This window comes from Aptenodytes patagonicus, chromosome 1 (genome assembly GCF_965638725.1).
Source record: "Aptenodytes patagonicus chromosome 1, bAptPat1.pri.cur, whole genome shotgun sequence".
Taxonomy (NCBI): Eukaryota; Metazoa; Chordata; class Aves; order Sphenisciformes; family Spheniscidae; genus Aptenodytes; species Aptenodytes patagonicus.
Window position 1 is genome coordinate 156,314,529 of NC_134949.1, and position 19,513 is coordinate 156,334,041.

General features: G+C 42.6%; 1 protein-coding gene and 1 long non-coding RNA gene across 4 annotated transcripts in view; one reads left to right on the top strand and one right to left on the bottom strand.

The window, feature by feature from the left end:
- LOC143155949 (uncharacterized) overlaps nt 1–18,679 on the bottom strand; it is a 34,034-nt gene extending 15,355 nt beyond the window's left edge. The window contains exons 1-2 of one of the 2 annotated variants that reach the window (XR_012994517.1): nt 18,486–18,679; nt 12,260–12,413 (exon numbers count right to left, since the gene is read on the bottom strand). This is a non-coding gene — a long non-coding RNA (uncharacterized LOC143155949). Of the gene's footprint in view, nt 1–12,250; nt 12,414–18,485 lie in introns of both variants that reach the window. The other variant, XR_012994518.1, reaches the window with a different exon arrangement.
- A 275-nt stretch (nt 18,680–18,954) lies between these two features.
- The window catches only part of MRPS9 (mitochondrial ribosomal protein S9), a 35,304-nt gene continuing 34,745 nt past the window's right edge, over nt 18,955–19,513 (top strand). For both annotated transcript variants that reach the window (XR_012997155.1, XM_076359967.1), the window contains exon 1: nt 18,955–19,059. Coding sequence is in view for 1 of the 2 variants with exons in the window: in XM_076359967.1 (XP_076216082.1) it covers nt 18,982–19,059 (78 nt within the window). In the remaining variant the exon portion in view is untranslated. The remainder of the gene's footprint in view (nt 19,060–19,513) is intronic.

Genomic DNA, 19,513 nt, shown 5'->3' on the forward strand with positions numbered 1-19,513 from the left:
TTGCACAACTGTTATCCAAGACTCCTTTCCCTTCTCAAACCTGGAACAGACCCTAAGAAATCCCTCAGTGACCTGATAGAGGAGTACCTGGAATTAACACACAAAGACAGCTACTTCTTATTGAAGTTTTTAGCATTAGTGGTCTCTAAGCATGACCGTTAGTCTACAGAGGAGTCTACGTTGTGTACCCTTTCTAGATTTTCAGAGACCCTGACTCTGAGCTACTAGCACCCGTGTTGTTTCCCAAGCTTTTCCACAGCTTGAGTTATGAGTATGCATAGCCATAACAACATGCAGATCTGATGAAAGGGTATTGTACAGATTCCTGTCCCATGTATGAAAAAATGTGAATACATTTTTCCATGTCTCTTTGGGCACATATATTATTAGACAGATAGACTGACAAATAGATAAAAATAAATCATTCCACATATTGTATGTCCAGAATATTCCACTGTTGGTAAGTTATCTGTATTCCCATAATAACATTTGTTTTTTTATTCGCTGACTCATAACTTTTCCAGTTCTTTCACACCACCATCTTTGTTTCTCGAGTCTCTGAACAAGCACAGCGTAACTGCCTTTCCTATGTCCAACACCTACCACTGCCTTTGCTGTCAGCCATGAAGCTTCCTAGACACCAAAACAAAGCATTCTTCTGCACATGCTCGAGAGCTTTGCTCTCATACATCACAAGGTAGGCAGTTAGTTCCCACAAAGTTCAGTGCTTTACTAATCCAGAAGAAAACTACACCTGCCCAAGTCCAAAGGGATTCTAATTTGGGACTCCTTTTTTCCATGGGAGTTATGTATGGACCAGACTATAGACATTCAGCCACAATGTAGAAAAAAGTGCAACCAACATATACAGGGCCAGGAGAAGAGAACAATGATGGAGGAGTCTGATTCTGTGGCCCAGGGACACGAGGGATCCCATGACCGGGTAAAGGCATTGTTTGTCTTCTGCCCTGCCCCTGAACCTTATCATCAGTGTGCAATTCTTCAATTATCCCTGGATGGCTGTGATGAAACCTTGACTATTTGGACTTCAACGGACTTTGAAAAACTGTGTCAGAATGCATGTGTGACAGATAATAAGCCGTAACTATAAAAGCAATAAAAAACACAGAAGGCGCTAGTTGTGCAATATAGTCCCGTTAACATATTACACCAGAAATCTTAATTTTGGAATTTCCTGAGGTAATTTTAACCATACAGTCTTCACATTACATTAAAAGTCCTCTTTGTGTAACACCCAGGGTGGGGTCAGCAAGTGTAGCAGGAATTGAAACGTGGGCTTCTAGGCTTAGTGACTTTAACCTTTGCTGCCTGACCTTACTGATGCCAGTCAGGAGAGACACAGAGTGCCAGCGTGGATTACGATAGCATAGCCTTTCATTGTCTGCTACTCACACCCTTATTTTCACAGCAGAAAAGGAAGATCAACAGGCCTGAAGGAAATTGGATGTAAGTTCCTGGACTCAAAATAAAATAACACGACTTATTTTGAGTATTAAGACGTATATGCATACATGGGGGTTGGGAGCGAGGAAAAGAGAAATACTCAGCATGGGTGTTAAGGAGAGAAAAACAGTGTCTGCTTTGACGGTTAGTATTTGGTGCCCTCTTCTGCACCCATCCATATTTTTAAAGTTCTTTAGAATCAGGAGAAGAGCATCTGTCTGTTGTCCATTTCTACATCGCAGTGCTTTGCTGCTAGGGGCAAGGGGTCATCCTAGCAGATGTCAGCCATCGTGGTGATGGGAAAAGTAGAATCTTTTTTTAGGTGAGAGGAATGAGTTTGTTAATAGAGAATAAAAGGCTGTGAATAGAAATTAAAAAATATTTAACTGAGATTTCATTTATGACATCTAAATTATTATATTAATAAAAGTAGATTGTATTTTGATTGCGACTGAATAAGAAACATACCATGTATATAAGGTATATAATCAGTTTAATCACATGCTGATCCCAGGACAATCTCATCCCAACATTTTATGAAATTACAAATAACATATAGCGCACACAATTCTTCATAGTAATTTAAATGTCACTTTGCTAAATGAACTTGAAGACAGATTTGCACTTCTTGAATGCAGAATCATTCCAATATTAATTTCTATTTTTTCCATTACTGGAAGATAATTTTATGCTAGAATTTCAAATACTTAAATCCAAGAGGTTCACTAATTCTGCTCTCAGCTTTTGAGTTTCAGCAGTACCAAATTAAATTGGAAAGCTTGCTAACTACCTTTATCTTTCTACCTTGAACTTCACTTTATCCGGAGATGCACAAAGCATTGCAAACGTATTACAGCAGTTCTCTACCAGTCTGCCACAGCCTGGGCAGTTCTTGTTTCCTGCAGGATTATTCATTTATTTTGAAGAAGGATGATATAGAGGTTATCATTGTGCCAGCTCACAGCTCCTTCACTGAGAACCAGAGAGCAATATCTAAATCATAGATGTTGTTATGAACATGACAAGCCTCAGGTTCCTGTACAGCAGGCCACCTGAGCCCCTGACCCAGGGCAGGGCTGCTCAGAAACATCATCTGAGCAAGGAGCAGAAGACTGAGGTCTGGTTTTACCCTCCCAGGTATGTCTCTGTTCCTGTTTCTTGCTGGTTGACTTCATGAGAAGAAATCCATCTGACATTTTAAGATTCACTTTCTTGGATACATAGGTTTGAGCAGCTGCTGCTAACCTCCCCTACAGTTTTGAAGCCAGTTTGTTTTCAGTCAAGCTAAACCTTAGAGCCAAAACTGTCAAACTTGGGTGACTACATTCCACATAGAGACATGAAAGCAATTGGCCAGATTTTTGAGGATGAAAAACATTCAGAGATTGCATCAACTCAGCACCTCCAAAACTCAGGCCATGCATTTAAGTGAGCAAATATGCATTTAGATTCCTAAACACAGATTCCTGTTTGGAAAGGCTGGCTAGTATTTTTTATTTCCTTCAGCAATGAACTGCCATGCTTACTAATCTGTCCTGCAAACTGTTACCTTCCTTCCTTGTTTTTAACTTTGGGGGAGGGAAAACACATCTTTAATGTAATTACTAAATTTAATACATATGTCAGAGGATAGGTAGAATGGGGCATGTCATAGAAGGAGGCTCAGGAAAATATGCAGACTGCCACTCTGAGCAGACACCTGACCTCAAAAGCACGCGCAGACACGGTGCACCCAGGCGAGCTCATCCCGAATCTGACATATTATTGTCACTAAGCAGATCTGAGCAGTACAAGGAGTCTTGCTATACTAGAAGATCTGCATCTTATTGTGCAGGAGTGCAAATCCCAACTGCAGGAGCATCTCTGCAAAGCTAATTTTAGCTTAAATGTTGCCCAAGTTTAACTCGTACATAGGATCCTAACTTCAGCGTGGTGAAGCCTGTAGCGCTAACTGGCTGGCCCACTAATGGCTGCAGTTGAACAACTGATCTCCCTGTAGCAGGGACATATGTTTGCTCCATGGGAAAACTTCAAGGATATACAGTCCTTCAGTGCCTTCTGCTCATCTAAAGAGGTCAGCCTTTTCTTATAAACAATTAACTGGGGATGTTTTGTTTTGTTTTGTTTTGTTTTGCAGCTTACTCCAGTAAAGAAATCCATAGGATGCCCACCCGCAACTCATACAAGCATAGCGTGGACAAAACAAACTCAAGTGTTATTTTACAGTGTGGTTGCTTTCATGCAAACAGAGCTAATAGAAACAGAGTAATTCAAGCACGGATAATTCACGTTAACTCTTCACTGAAGACACATCCATCAGTGGTGCACAGGAAGTGATTTTACCCTTGCTTTGTTTTCACTTAGGTCGCTAATTAAGACAAGTTAATCTAAACAAGTTTGAACTGGATTCAAAGTGTCAGCCTCAGAGGTTTTTTTCTAGTTTACATAGATCAAATAAAATTAATTGATGTAAACTTTTGGAACTTTTCTAGTGAGGATAAGATCAAGTGGAGAAGCAAATACGAGCACAGACTGCAAAAACAAGATTCCAGAGCTTACAGCACCTCTTTTTGTGATATCTTATACTTTTATATCATATGACCATCTGTAGCTAAGTGGAGCTGGCCATCCAACAAAAGGACCAGTCAGGTCACTGAAATACGGAGTTGCCCTTTGCTTGTATTTGGATAACTCTGATGGATAAAACATTGCTCAACATTATTCAGGAATGACATCAAGTGTTTTGCCTCCATACACAAAAAATTGCAATGTAGACTGAGAGGAGGGTTTCAGCATCCTTGGTTTTTTCTCAATACTGAAAAAAACCCTCTCTGAATTCATTATTAAATGAAGGCACTTAAAAATACTAAACCAAAGCTGCACTTTAAACTCAAACAAGGATGAAGTACCAGTGGAAAGAGGAAGGACGTTTTCCTCCTTTTACTGCCGTACCTACAGTTTTTGAAGGTGATTAACTGTTGTATGCTCTAATATTAAAAGGATTTTTAAAAGGCATTTTATTGGGAGGATTCCTGATTTAAAGAGGTGCTTCAGGAAGTAATCAGCTGTTTTACTATCCTGTTGAGATAGCTATTTCTCTGCCACTGTAAGCTCAAGTAATATTCATACCCGTATAAGCAATGTTACGGCGTACAATCTCAGAAGAAACTGTGTGGAAAGTGGCTTCTAACATTGCATCATCTACATAGTAAAAACATATGCCGTTAATAGAATGTACTTACAAAGACAACAAACAAATATCATGGGTAGGCTCCCTAGGAGAAACAGGCTTTATCACTATGCCATCATCATATTCCTCTAACCTAATATAACGAAAGTAACTCTGATGAGTCGGTTAAGAACATGATTTCAGAATAAAAACACTTGGGTCTTCTTTTTCAGTGTGACAGTCTATGAACATCGGATCAACTGCCTCAGCCTTTAAACCGCTTGCCTTGTGTCACGCTGCATCAACCGAAATGAGCAGAGAGACTTGCGCTAGAAGTCTCTTCTTTAAAAAGGAGTCGTCTGGCAGGGGATGAATTTCAGAGTCGTCTCCCCGAGTTTGGAAAGCATTCCCTGTACCAATTGTTTTATCCAGGCTTTTTTTGTTTGAGTCTGTCCTTACAGATTTCAGAAGCTAGTTGTTCCACCAGGCCTGACAAGGCTCTGAAAAAGCCCTTTTTAAACTCTAAACATCACCTAATACATCTAGAAGCTAAAAACTCTAGGAATGTCCTCAGTCCAAAGGTCATGAAGAAACCACTCTGACCTGCTACCTAACCTGGCCCAGCATTGATCAAAACACCATTGGTTCCTGATGAGAAACAACTTAATTCATCTCATTCTAAATCTACAGTGTTCTACTTAAATATACCGACGAAAGGATTAAGCCCAAGAGCCAAAGTGTCTAGCAGCCATATCCTGAGAAAATAAGTCAGATCTCATTTGAACAGGATGAGCTCTGGAAGTGTGTGCTGCCACCCAGCTCCCCATGGATCAGGGCAAATGTAACCTCACCTAGCGTTAACTACCTCTGCACCTCAAGGGGGACAGTCATGCCCTTCGAAGCCCAGGCCGCCCAGCCTCCAGCATGAGGAGAACATCCCCCAGCAGAGGCAATACCTGTGCAAAGGGACCCCAGTGTCATCATGAAAGGGAATCTTAAAGACAGTAGAGATTTTCTCCTAAATGTGCCCGAAGCCAGGGCATAGAAGACCACACTCCTTGGCCTATGTCTACTTCAGCAGAGGGCAGCAGATATGCAGGCAGAAGGTAAGGAAGGTCTGGACTGGGATGGAGAAGAAAGGAGAGTGCCCGAGGGAACTAGAGAAGGAAGCACTGCTCTCTGCCATGCAGACCACAGGACCGCACTTGGTGGGTTTGGTTCTGCCAGTACTCATCCTCTAGCAGAACAGCGGGCTTCTTAAACCTCTGCTGCATCTTGGGGCTGAAGCAATGTCAGGTTATGCCGTGGTACCTTGCAACACTGCATGCAGTCCTGACAGAAGGGTTCACCCGAGACCTGCTACGCCATTCTGGAAGCTGCTACTGGCTTCAATGATGCAAGTGATTCTTGGGACACTGTTATTGAGCCAGTTCCTATGAATATATACGAATAAATTAAACAGAGTCAGGGAAAGTTCCTGGGCAGGGGAAGTCCATCAGCTATACTGTAAAACTACACTGTTAGAATAGTTCCTGGCATAGCTTTGGTCTGTGCCAAATAGGACTTTGCCAAGCATTGTTCAAGAATTAGTGCAGCCCTGGCACCGCTTCCAGCAGGTGGTTTGGATGTGGCTGCCCTTTGCTGAAGGGTAAGAGCTTTATTAATATAGTCGCAAGCCACTTTGTGACAGTCAGCCTTAGTGCCAGAACAGGGCCCCTGGATGGTTCACCTATCACGAAACGTAGCCTAAGCGCCTGCCAACTGAAGACATACTCGGCCTCTGCAGAAATTCAGGACCAGATGTGAGATGTAGTTCCCCAAAGGTGTGGAGACACTGAGAGGGTGGATGATGAGCCAGACGACTTCACTCCCGCTCAGAACGCCAGGGCACTCTCTGACATACCTCTGGAGAGCAACACCTTGCCCGCGTGTGCTGCTGTTAGCCTGAGTTACATTTGTTGATGAAAGTGAGGTAAGTATTGCTTTTGGTGGCTACTAGAAATGGAAGCATCACGGAGCATGGGATTGTTGCTGTTACAGGCAATATGAAAATGAAAAGGATTATACATCTTCCCACTTGGGTGTTCATTTCCATAGTTGTAATTTTCAGATGAGAGGTTGTCTGAGAGAGATGTCCTGCTGCAGTCTTAACTTCCAGTAAACACAGATATGGTTGCTAATAAATATATCCTGTAGCCCACAGAAAGTACAAGTCACGTGCCGTACCACTATGTAATAAACCTCCTGGATTCCTTTTATTTAATTAATCAATGCACAGGGAGATTTTTATTTTAACATCAAGTCACTCCTTAACTATTAGAGCTCACTCCCTGGAGAGAAATATCCCCAATTATCATAATTATCATATAGTTCAGCTTCTGCAAATTTTATATTATGCATTTAACTTTTGGCATCATAAAATGTGAAGTGCAAAGTACACAACTTAACAGTAGCATTACCTACTTCATAGCTTTGCACACTTTTTGTACTTCTGACATGGAATTATGCAAACTCTAGCCATTCTTCTCTGTTAGCAAAGTAAGAGAAAGCATTTGTTTGCTTCGAAGACACTTGCTATAAACCATTCCTCCATTATGGTAACCATTCAAAAACTGTATATTCAATTTTTAGAAAAATTCCCAATGAAATTCCTGAAATCATCATAACAGATTAGTTTATGAACTCTTCTTTCAGGGCTGACCTGTATAAAAACTTCTCAAACAAAAGCTTTCTGTCTATAGATACATTCATTCAACTTGTCTGACTTTCTTCTCATTTATTTTTAAGAGGTAGGAGTTATCTCTGTTACAGTGGCACTGACATACCAGGACTGCTCCCAGTGATGATAATGTATTAGATGCTTTCCAAGAAAGAATGGTTCCTCTGCAGCTTCTAAGTGGTAGCCTACTTGGCAAATGAGTTATTCAAGAAATTCACTTTCTGAATATACTTATTCTCCTGGGTTTTCTTCAGAAGTTTTTCTAGATACTTACTTGAGGAAAGATCAGAATAGACCATCGTTGGAAATCTAAAGATAATCTTGCCACTTGAAACATTGGATTGCATTTTTTAGTTAAATATAATTAATCTGTATTTTGTAGTTTTGATACTACATGCTTTGAAGCTCCTGTGCATTTATGAACAAGAGCTTTTATTCTCAGTCTTGTTTATTTAGGTGTTTTGGACACACACTATAGCTTCCTTTCTGCCATATGCTTCTGTCTCACCATCATCTGTTTATTTTTACTCCTAAATGTATATTTGGAATTGTCGCTTAAGAGAAAGCCTATTTTGTCAACGTCCTTCTCTGTTCTACTTCATTCAGATCTGTTTCTTTTATTTCTGTATCTTCACCTTCATTTCTTTAAATATTGACTTAGAAATTCTTTAAATCTTAACTAAGAAAAAAGACAGACATCTTTATTGGTTTGTGTTAGAATTACTCATAACGTACTATATATACCATTGCAATAAAAGAAATTTAAAAAACAGATTTTGATCTAAATCAAGAAAATCTACCATAAATAGGCCATAACAGCTTGTTAGCAGAGAGTGAGAATATTGCTGTGGCACAAAGGTTTCCAGATCTTTCCAAAGACAAGTAAAACAATGAGATAGTGGTATTAAAAGGAAGAATCTTCAGACATGGAATATGGAGGAAGGTTCAAGAATGTGGATTCACTTGGAGCTCCCCAAAATATTATCATATTCCAACAGTAAAGTTTTTATAGATTAAAATCATAAGTATAACTGGCAGTCTAAGGAGAAGCTATTTAGAGAAGATGAACCATCTTCTTATAAAATTGGTTTTGATTCTTTGAAAACATTTAGCTTCCGCCTGCTACAAATTATAAAACAAGCACAGAATAGGTACAAAAGAGAGAATATTAATTACTCATTTTTATTCTTGCCTTTGATTTATGGATATGATCTTATTTGTGTTAACATAAACTAACACTATATATGTTGATGTAAACAGCATATTTTTAAGTAGAAAGAAGATACTTCCCTGCCCACTCCCTTTTATGGCTTCTCTTTCGGGTCAGCTTGTTCAGACATCTTTAGTCTGTTCAGACATCAAAGAGGCTTCAAGTTGCCTATACGTAACTTCAAAGTGTAAATCAACTATTTATTGGCAAGCAGCCACAAAAGGTAGCCAGGACTTAACATTTAAGCATTAGTGTGCTCGCCACCCTGACAAAGCACCTGATGACTCTCTGCTGGCCAGGCAGTCATCAGTCGCAGGGGGAAAGGCTGACCTCCAGGGCTCCTGAGGATGGTCCCTCAGCATGGTAGAACTGCCGTCCTCCATCGCAAGCTGAAAGTCCCTGGCCTGAAAAAATTCCATTAATTGATCCTGGAAATGGATCAATTAGGACTCGGTTTTGAAATCCCTTCTTGGGGTGAATGGCATTTAATAGTGTGCCATTAAGGGTAACAGCTTTGTTCACCAGGTAAGAAGTTCTTTAAATGAATATGGCAGCAGAATCTTGGCTTTGGCTCAGTTCTAAAAAGAATTTCAAGAGAACAGAAACCCTCCATTTTTGCAAATATATGCAATGACTCTCTGCCTTCATTGACGACATCTGTTTTTCCCAGAGGAGATAACTGTTCTTCAGTTTCTGTTTGCAATTCAGACTCTTCAGGTTCAAAAAATGCAGTGCTATTTACGTTCAATTTTGTTATAATCTTCCACTCTACATTTCCGTTAATTTGCTTCATTGACCTTAAACTTGACTTCAGAAGATTCCTACATTTTTCATTTTTCTGAATACCATATTCCCTACCAGTAACTGCAGTGCAATTACTCAGTGATAGTGACAAGCTGTTCTGTGTATTCTAACAGCTAAAACACATACATTACCATCATCTAGAATTAAATCTCAGCTGAGAGATTTACTGAATATTGCAAAGAAGGTTTGAGAATCTGTGAGGGTCCTCTAATATTTGAAAAGAGAAGATTCACTCAGATATGTTGATTCATTTTGCCAGATTTGTTCTACTACTGGAGTAAAGAGCAAAATATTTATCATCTGATTTCCAGCATGAAGATGAGAAGACGAAAATTTGCTCTCACAAATTTCAAAAAATTCCAATTTTGTACATCAAATATTTGCGTTAATCTGAGAAAAAATCTGAAGACCAACGTGGTTTGCAAACATTCTCAAAATAATTAGAAGGTGCTTGACTATCATATGCTGGCAGAGTGTAAAAACCTATTTCAATAAACTTAAATAAACAGTTTAAAGTAACAATTAAACTACACATTTGCAGAAAATTTAAAACAGAAGAAGGCAAAACAAATTTTGTTTCCCCAAGCCTGGTCCTCATTGTGAGGCCAACTGTTTGCAGGCTCCAATAAGGTGTTTAAAAATTGACCTGAGCACTACCCTGAGTGTACTTTACAAATAATTCCATATTTAATTCCCTGTTCTTCAGTGTATTGTCCAGTGGATGAAATGGCACTGGGACAAACCCCTCACCAGAAAGGTTTCTTATTTATAAGTAAAGTACACATCTGTATTTCTTAAAACACTCTATCAGCCTGAGTAAGAGATATCATTATAAGGTCAAGATGAAGGAATAGCCTGACAAGATAGGAGGGAACATGTCCATATCAAGACAAGAATAATAGCCCTATCAAGAAAAGTGGTGGGAAAAGGATAGATCCAGGCATGTAGGGAATATCTCTGCCAGCTATATCTCTCAATCCTTTACTTACTCAGATATCAAGAGAAAGAACTTCTAATACGGGAATGATAACCAAACGCCTAACCATGAAAGAACTCTTTGAATATTATCCACAGGAGTAAAGTTACTCATTTGTTTGAGCATTTTCAGAATCAGACCTTTCATGACAAATGCATCAAAAAGTAACATTTTTCCCTTGAAGAGCGACAACACTGGCAGTTTGTCAGGAAAGCACTTTTAAAAACCAAGTAACCTTTCTTAATTATTCTACTGTTTAGTCCTCACACACACAATGACATTTGACTGTAGTGGGACTGAAATCCTGCTCTTAATGGTTGCTGGTCCCAGAACTGCTAAACACGTGGTCATCTTCTGTCCTCCTATTTTAGCAGAATGAAAATCCAAGGAAAATAAGCATATAAAAGCCATCTAGGCAGGATCTGATCCAGCAGTCATAAGATCAATGTCATACCTTTGGTAGACTCAGGCAAATCAGATCAGTAAGGTCAAGCCTGTACAGGCAGGATCAGTAAGGTATGGAGCTGTCCCTGAAATATGTGAAAGAATGAAATACCAAATGATGTCATCTATTGTGGACAAGTAAGTTAGACTTGCCTTCGAGTTCTGGTTCAGTGCTAGATTTATTGGAACGTAGAGGAAAGAGTGCTGATAGAAGAATCACATAGAAATATAGAAGACAGCCAAAGAGAAAAAATGTCTATCCTATTGATCCCACAAGAGAGTTACATGTAATTGACTCCTCTCCCCTTTTATTTTTAGTGTTTGAAAGTGTAGTTTTTTATTTTGAATAGTATCACATTTTCCCTGACAACTCCACTCTAAAAAAGATTTTTTTCTGAAGGTTCCTTGCATAAAAAAAATGTATATTTCTTTCCATATTTGCTCAGAACCTCTATATTCCAACAGAAACTCTTAATGAAACTCCTGTTTGATTCTCTTTTTTTAATGTATCCAGAAGAGTGGAAAACTAGCAATCACACCCCAGGGGACAGTGAAGTCCACTCCCAAGAGATATTTAGCAAGCTTTTTCATTTTGTTTTGCTTTTATTTAAGTAAACGGAAATAATTTAATGTGATCTGTTTTAATCATATTGTAGATCTAAATACAGATTGACCTTTCCATGTAACTTTATAAATGACTGGGAAGGCTTGGCCAAAGAGACAAACTGTCTGGCATCCTTTAAAATAAGATGGAGCCTACTTACCTCCACAAGGTTCAGGATAATTTGCTGCCAGCCAACCATGTTCAGCTGGATTGTTGCAGCACATTATAAATGACACGACTTGTATCATCAATAAGTAAGTAAATCAGTCAGTTTCTGACTATGCTCACAGAAGCTGGAGATTCCTTCTTTCTTTCCCCTCAAAACCTGCAAACTTTTTCTCCCCTGTTTTGCTCCCATTTTGAAAGAGAACTACCACAATCTGAGAAATACAGTTGCTTGCTGCAGATGTTCAGATTTAGGCTGACATGCAGTATTGGATTCTCACATGTAAGGAGGTGATGATTCAGGCAGTTTCTACTGATACTTATAATAATCTTAATTATGCGTGCTATTTCATGAGTTAGCTTCAGACTGCACCATTTGCCCTTTTAAGTGCTTCTTTGATGGCTGAAGGTGGCAGAGCAAGAGATGTCAAAACAGAGACTGCTTTTCTACCTGCAGGTCACATGGCTGAGAAGAGAAAGCATTCAATAGTGCTTCCTACTCTTCTCCTCACAATTATTTTCTGTAGTCGGAACTTGGCCCAAAGTGGTCAATGACTGACAGGTTCTCAAGGCTAGCATAAAACGCCTGGAGGCAAAACTATTATCCAGGCACCAGGCTAGCTCTCGGAGAGCAGAGTACTACTCTGCATTCAGGTTAGCTCTTGCACAGATGTTTGAATGCTAAAGAAGCTTACCGCGCTTACCTCTCCCTCCGAACATACCCCCACAGGATTATTGTGGACTAAGCTCTTCTTCTGGTGCAGCAGAATGACAGGAAGGGATCTTTTCCAAATGTCGCGCTGAGTGGCTCTTCAGGTACTGGCACCCACAGGGTAGACCGTAGGTAGTGCCTCGTTGCTGCAATAAGAGAGAAGCCAAAAAGAACGATCAGTTCTTTTCTCAGAACGTCTGGGGAAGACATCTGTATTATGTTAGATAATTGGTTTTGCTGGACACTTTATAGCCTTGACATCCTAACATAAAGTACCTAAAGCATTACAGCAGGTACAAAACCATTACTTATTCTCTTAGTTGTCTTAGCATAAAGGAAGGCAAATTCTCCCAAAGTTTTTTAAATAGATTCAATACAGGCACATGAATAGCTTGTTTCTGTAAAAAGTTCTACAGCAGAAAACTGCAGATTATTTTCTTTATTATTTGAATATAATGGTCAGAAAGGAACAGCAGTACTTGGTGGTTTTTTTCTTAATCCAGATCCAATTTGTCATTCTCTTTCCTTGTTATTTCTGTGAAAGATGCATCGTATGTATTTCTTTAGACTTTCTGTGGAAGCCCTGATGACTCAGAAGCTTCTGCTGCTACGGCTGTTTTAAAACCTGAAATCTTTAAGTCATACTTTCTTGTGCTTCGTTACTTCAGAGACTCGTCCAAAGCCCGTTAAAATAAATTTTCAGCTCTGAACTGGCTGGTATTTTGGTCATCGTTTTCATTTTGAGGTGAGAAGAAATTTAATTCTAAATAACCACTTTGTCCTCTGTAGAGCATCTCCAGGAAGCATGGAAGAGTGTTAGGTGGTGGATCTGCCATTTCCTGAGCTCCAAAGACACCGAGAGGACCACTTTTATTCTGTTACTTTTCAGCTCCCATCCAGTTTTCATCAGGTGAATGCAGTCTCCTGCCAGATTAGTTTGTGGCCAAGCTGACCACGTCCTCAACAACCTGGTCTCCTTGTCGGGAGTAACTTAGTGTCCGGGACCACAGCACTCTGTGGGATAGTGCTTGGTCACTGACCGTCATGCACCCTGCATGAATTTTAATCAAGCAGGAAAGACATGAGGCCACAGGAAGGCACATCCCAGCCTTAAAACCAAAATGGAGCTTGCGGTCTGACAAAGATACAGATGGAGTTCACAACCTCCAACAGCATCCATAAACTGTACATTGGCAAATCCCTCACGTTGGCCCAGGGGGGCACGCTCTGAGATGTATTTTCTGGTTATCTGGTGAGGTACACAGTGTCTACTCCCTATCTATAAATGAATCTTGGGAAGCATATACAATTTGAAAAACTACTGTTTTCTTCTATTTATTCTGAATATATGTATGTCTCCAGTACTTAGAAAAATCAATAATGAAAAGTTTATAAATCTGAACAGGTTCAGTAATGGGAATAGCAATAAATTTCCTTCTGTGTGATGAAGAGATAAAACTACTACTGCTCTGTGTCTACGGATGGGGGAGATTATTTGTGTTTCTGGTTCTATTTTGGGCTGTTCCAAGCAGCTCCACTGTACAGGGAAGGTGGCTCTAATCGGCGCTGATGTGACTCAATCAAGTTCACTTCATCTCTAGGCCAGTCCTTAGGCCTCTTTTATTTAGCAGTATAGGCACAGCTTCTGGATCTAATGTCAGCTCTGACTCAAAGTTGCTGCTGGGATCAGTAATGACATTAGTCTAATTATACAGAGACAAAAAACTCTGATGCAAACCCTAGTCTAAAGAACAGCTCCAAATGATTCTATTAATGAAATACTGAATCAGCAATAGCAACAGTGATAAACATATGGAGGCAAAGCATATGGTAGACAAATGACAAAGACACATTACATAGTCTAAAAGCACTTGCCAACTAAAAATAGGCCCAGACACTGCATTTGGATCTCTTTGGGCTGACTCTGGCATCCATGTGGAATAAAACTATCTTCAGATGCCTCCAAATTACATCCATACAAGTTTTCTTTCTTTTTGAGAACTGTTTGTAATTTCAATGGGGGCTACTCAAGCACATAAATTATGGCAGAGCTGGAACATAATACTGCAGAAAAGAATGCTCCCCAAAATGCCTTGCAGTGCTCAGCGATACCCATAAGCTGTGGAAAAAAAACCCCAACGAACAACCCTCGGACTGTGAAAAGACAAAACAGATGCGGGGCTGTGATCCAAAGTGAGGTGAAGATTTGGGTAACACCTTCTTTCATGGAGAAGGAAAGCTGTAGGAAGGAACAAAACAGGGGGCACTGCTTTACAAGCAAAGATCTCTGCCTATTTTTGATTCACCTTTACTGATTCTGTGCTCAAACCAAACCACTTTCACTATAAAATGAAATATGATCCCTCTCTATTTGGTGTTGTCATGTAAATTTGTTTTATTTTTATATTTGACAAATACTGTTGGAATAATGATTCTTCTCACAACAGACTTGATGGACAGCTCCCTAAGTGCTGCGCCTTTTATAGCGTAACATAATTGACAACCCTTAGGTAGCTAACGTATGCAGGCTATGAAATGGAGTGTGCTCGCTCCACATTTGGAGAAAAGTAGGTGCAATGAAATAGTTGTTATTATTAGCTTTTTAAAATAAAATTTATGTGTTTGCATTTAAGAAAGCGTGACTTCTGGATATATCAGCCTCAAGCCTTTCAATAGTGATGAAAAAGATCAATGCAAAACAATTTTGATGTCAAAAAGCACACACATGCCATAAAATATCTAGAAATTACTTAACTGGAACAGAGTTAAAATACTGCTGAATTCTCTGCATTTTTAACACGCATTTTGGTTTTTTCAAACACATACTGATCAGCTTCTGAAACACAAAGCTTTCTGCCAAGCCACCCTTCTCCAGTGCTCTCCCTAGCCAAAAACTCAAGTTTTTTGTTGAACACTGGACCTGGGTGTTCCTAAACTTCCCTGGGTCTAAAGAGAATCCAGAAAATGCCCCTGGCTAGGCTCTGAGGAATATTCTTGGCATGCAGATGATCTGTCTAGCATCCTCAGACTCTGCCACCCAAACGCTCAGTCCCTGGACGAGCCGTGGTGATTGCTGTCCCTTTTGGCATAGGTGCCCCAGAACATCAGCCAAAATACTTACAGCCTAAGGAAGAAAGGCACAGGGGAAATAAAACAGAAAATAGTTTATAAGAAGAATAACTTTAGTTCAGAATTGAAAACCAAATCTACTCTTTTATTTCTGTTTAGGGAAAACCCTAAAAAACTCAGGCATCTCTTCAAAAGTGGATTTAGATTATGGCATCCTGAGAAGTTTTAACTCTCCTACAACTATTTGCTTTGTCTTCTGATTCATGGAGTCTCACCCTCTCTGCTGCAGGTTAGCTTGTTCTGTTGCATGGCAGCAGATCCTGCTACATCCTCCATGAAGTCCTGCTCTCTTCTCCTGCATAAGTTTCTTGTATGTCTAAGCCTAAGATACCGCCTTCAGCTCATTGCAGGTGAGGAGACTTTATCAGGGAAGTATCTCTGCATATTTGCCCTGTCTTTTTACTCTTCTGTAAGCACCTATCATTGGCCACTGCCACAGTGAAGCCATCAGGCTCAATGGATCTTTGGTCTGACCCAGTACTGCCATCCTTGCCATCTTTTTGCCTGCATCTATGAGACAGTGAGCTGGAGATCCATACATCTCCATCACTGCCACTGGGATACCTGTTCCTCAAGCAACTGGTTTTCACACTATCCATACCAATAACCTGAACTCATGCTATCTACAAATCCCATCTCTGATTACAAAAGGACACCCCAAATCTCACTGCAGGACTGTCTGTATGTAGGCTGGTAATGTAGCAATCAGCAAATTTGGACTGAAGCTCAGCCTTAGGTTTGTGCTCAAGAATTTGCATATACTAGAGATGTGCCCCTCAGGCTGTCCCCTGACCCATGCACGTGGCAGGCTCAGCCTGGTTTCCTTACTTTGCATTCAGTGATTTTTCATTTCAGAAACGTCAAGCCCCACACAGAAGCACCAATTTTCTTAATGTCAGGCTGTCCCTGAAAGACAGCACTCCAAAGCTTTTATCATCCCTAATTATATGCTTACCCTCATTACCTAGTCTCAAAACAAAAGCAGGTAAGGCGCTGCAGGCAACAGTCCCCAGTTCTGTGATTGCGCAGAGCATGATTAGCAAGTTACACGAGTATATGGGTAGTCAGGTTCATGATTTGAACAAGTTCCCAGAGTTGAACACCACCCAGCCGGGTTCAAAAAGGACATTCCTGCCACACAAGAGACTAAAGATCTGCCGAGGACTTAGTGAAACATCAGGGTAGTTTGCATGGATTAGGTAAGCATCTACAGTCTGTCAACTACATGCAGAGATAGAAAGAGAAGCCCTTTGGAGTTAATCTTGGGATAAGTAGATTAAACATGGTTTTCTTGCATTTCCCTCCACCTCTGTCTTAATAAACTTTTGACAGAGGGATGGGGATGCTCATTTTTATCTTACCTTGGCTTTTGCTAAAAACTGATTTTGAACTGGCAAACCCAGACTCCTGCCATTCGAGCAGAAGTGGCAATCCTTCCACTAGAAGGAATCCTTCTGGGACACATTAGCCGTGCCCACCACGGAAGTACATTTTCTTCAAAGCATGCCAAGTAATAACTATATGCACTCGCACTTAGCTATACGATCAGTCTAGAAACCGGTCACCCAGGCACCTCTGTAGAAGTGTCTTCCAGGGACAAACAAGCCCAGGTAAACTCCTTGGCAGCAGCAGCATGGTTGGGAAATACACCTGAAATTTGTGCAAAAATCTTCCACCTTGAAGGGGCAGCCATTAATTTCTAAGGGCTGACCGCTCCAAAGATCCAAGAGAGACACAACATGGCCCTTATCATTAAATGCTGGACTCCACATATACCAAGTCTCCATTCAGCAATTTGTGAGAACAATTTTGTAACCTCAGACTAAAACCATGGACTGTACAGACTCTCATGTCGTTGAAAACATGCTCCAGACTGAAAAAGCATTTACCTTTTTTTCACAGTGGGTATAGGAGCCGATAGACTCAGGGAGTTGGATTTACATCAACCAGTTTCCAAGTACAAGTGGCCAATATTGTATAGACGGCCCTGTTCCTCAAATCTAATTGACAATTAATTATACGTAGGGCATGAAAACTGTTCACTCCAGCGGCGCTTTGTTTCTGTAGAGCTGACAGGAGTGCGGGGTAACAATTGCTCAGCGCGGTGAGGACCGATGAGCTCCTCCGCCGCTGAACAAAGCCAAGCCGTGGGGTGACAGATGGCAGATGAGATTCACCACGGGCCTTGGAGAGGCCGTACCATCTCTGGCTTTCTCCACCCCTTCAGCTCTGCTGGCTGCTCCTGGAGGTGGGTCAGTGGGACCGTGACCCTAACCCAACCCTCTTTTTTTTCTCTTTTGGAGAAACAGCTGCTAACCAAGTATCATCCCTACACACCCTGCGAATGAAAGTGCGACTGCAGTTCCCAGTGCTTGGCCAGGTGTGCACAGGAGAAAGACACTTCACTGCTCTCCTCTGGCGCAGCATTCACAGCATTCACTTGCACGTACCCGAGCCAATAGAAGTACCGACGGTTTCATTTTCACAGTTGGTAACTGCAAGAATAAACGCACCTTTCCAGGTGGCTTCTCCTTGACCTCCCTGCACGGGTGACTTCCCTTGCCCACTGCCAGTTTTCTTATACCCTTTTTTATAACCCAGAGAGGAAATCATATTTACGTCTGCACGAGCAGAAGCAAGAGCCACCCATGAAAAAAATGAAAAGAAAAACAAACCTGGAAAAGCAGAGATTCACTTCCAGAATTTCCTCTCAAATAATAACTGCTCCTAAAGAGAAGGCCCCAATAAGTCTAAAGTAGAAGGATTTTTTAATTCCATTTTTAATTCATTTCCACTTCTCCTGTGGTACAAAACACTACCGTCAGAACCCAATCACGTCTAAGGGTATATACTGTGTAACGCGGGGAAACAATGAACACTCTCAAGGTTCGGCATCCAGATTAACGCCACCTTGGGAGGTGACAGTATTGATACCACCCCCCGCCCTCAGCAAGAGACAACGGCTGCATCTCTAAAAAATGGTGGTTTTTCCATGGAAAAACCCCAGGTGCTAGGTTGAAATACGCTTCGTGCTACAACTCTCCAGAGCAGTGGTGTTGCACCAGACATGCTGCAATTTCCAATGCTACCTGCTTAAACAGGAGTCTTGATTTTAGCCTTTTCCTTCAGAGGTGGGGTTCACCGGAGCGGAGTCCACCTCGGGGTCACAGGCACGCGCCTGGGGCCGACTGCTGACCTGGTCCCCAGTGCGACCATGATGCAGGTTATAAACCATCATTTTAAAGGTCAGCCCGAGTTTTAATAACGCTGATGTGTTTTACCGTTCCAACACATTTTGACAACCCGCCCGCGGCCCGCTCACCCGCCCGAAACGCCAACGCCGCCCCGCGGCGCCAGGAGCGACCCGGGCTGGCGGGCCGGGCGGGCCGGCCCGCGCACGGCACGGCGGGTGGCAGCGCGCAGGCGCGGCTTCGGCCCCGCCCCTCTAGCCCCGCCCGCCAATCGGTGGCGCCGGAGCCTGCGGCGGAGAGCGGTCGTGCCGTGCCGTGCCGTGCCGTGCCCTCCCCTCCCCTCCCCTCCCCTCCCCTCCCCTCCCCTCCCCTCCCCCGGCGGGGTGTCGCGGGCATGGCGGCGGCCGTTGGGCGCGTGCTGCGGCTGGGCGGCCGTTGGAGCGCGGCGGTGCCGGGCGGGCCGCGCGCCCAGGTGAGAGCTGGGCCGGGCCGGGCCGGGCCCGTTCTCCGCCGCCCCCCGTGCGGAGGCCGCCTGCTTCGTGCTCTGGTCCCCGGGCTCTGCTTGGGGGCGGCGGGGGGGGGGCTCCGTGCGGTGGCAGGAGGCGAGCACGAAGGCGGCGGCGGCGGCGGCGGTGGGGGGGTGGGGAAGAGGGCGGTGGCGGGGCGGGTTCGCGCCCCCGGCGCGGCTGCGGAGGGGGCGGGGCGGAGTGGGGGTGTCCCTGCCGGGGCGACACCGCGCTCGTTCCGGAGGCCCCGGTTGGGCTGGGGTTTGGGGCCGCTCCTGGCCCTGGGCGGCCCGGCCGGCGGGCCTGCGGCCTACGGGGCGCCGGCGGTGCGTGCGCGGGGCTGGCGCCGAGAGGAGGCAGCGTTGGGGCGGGGAGTGCGAGGGCCGGCGCCGCGTTCAAGTCGGCCCTTCGGTGAGCTGA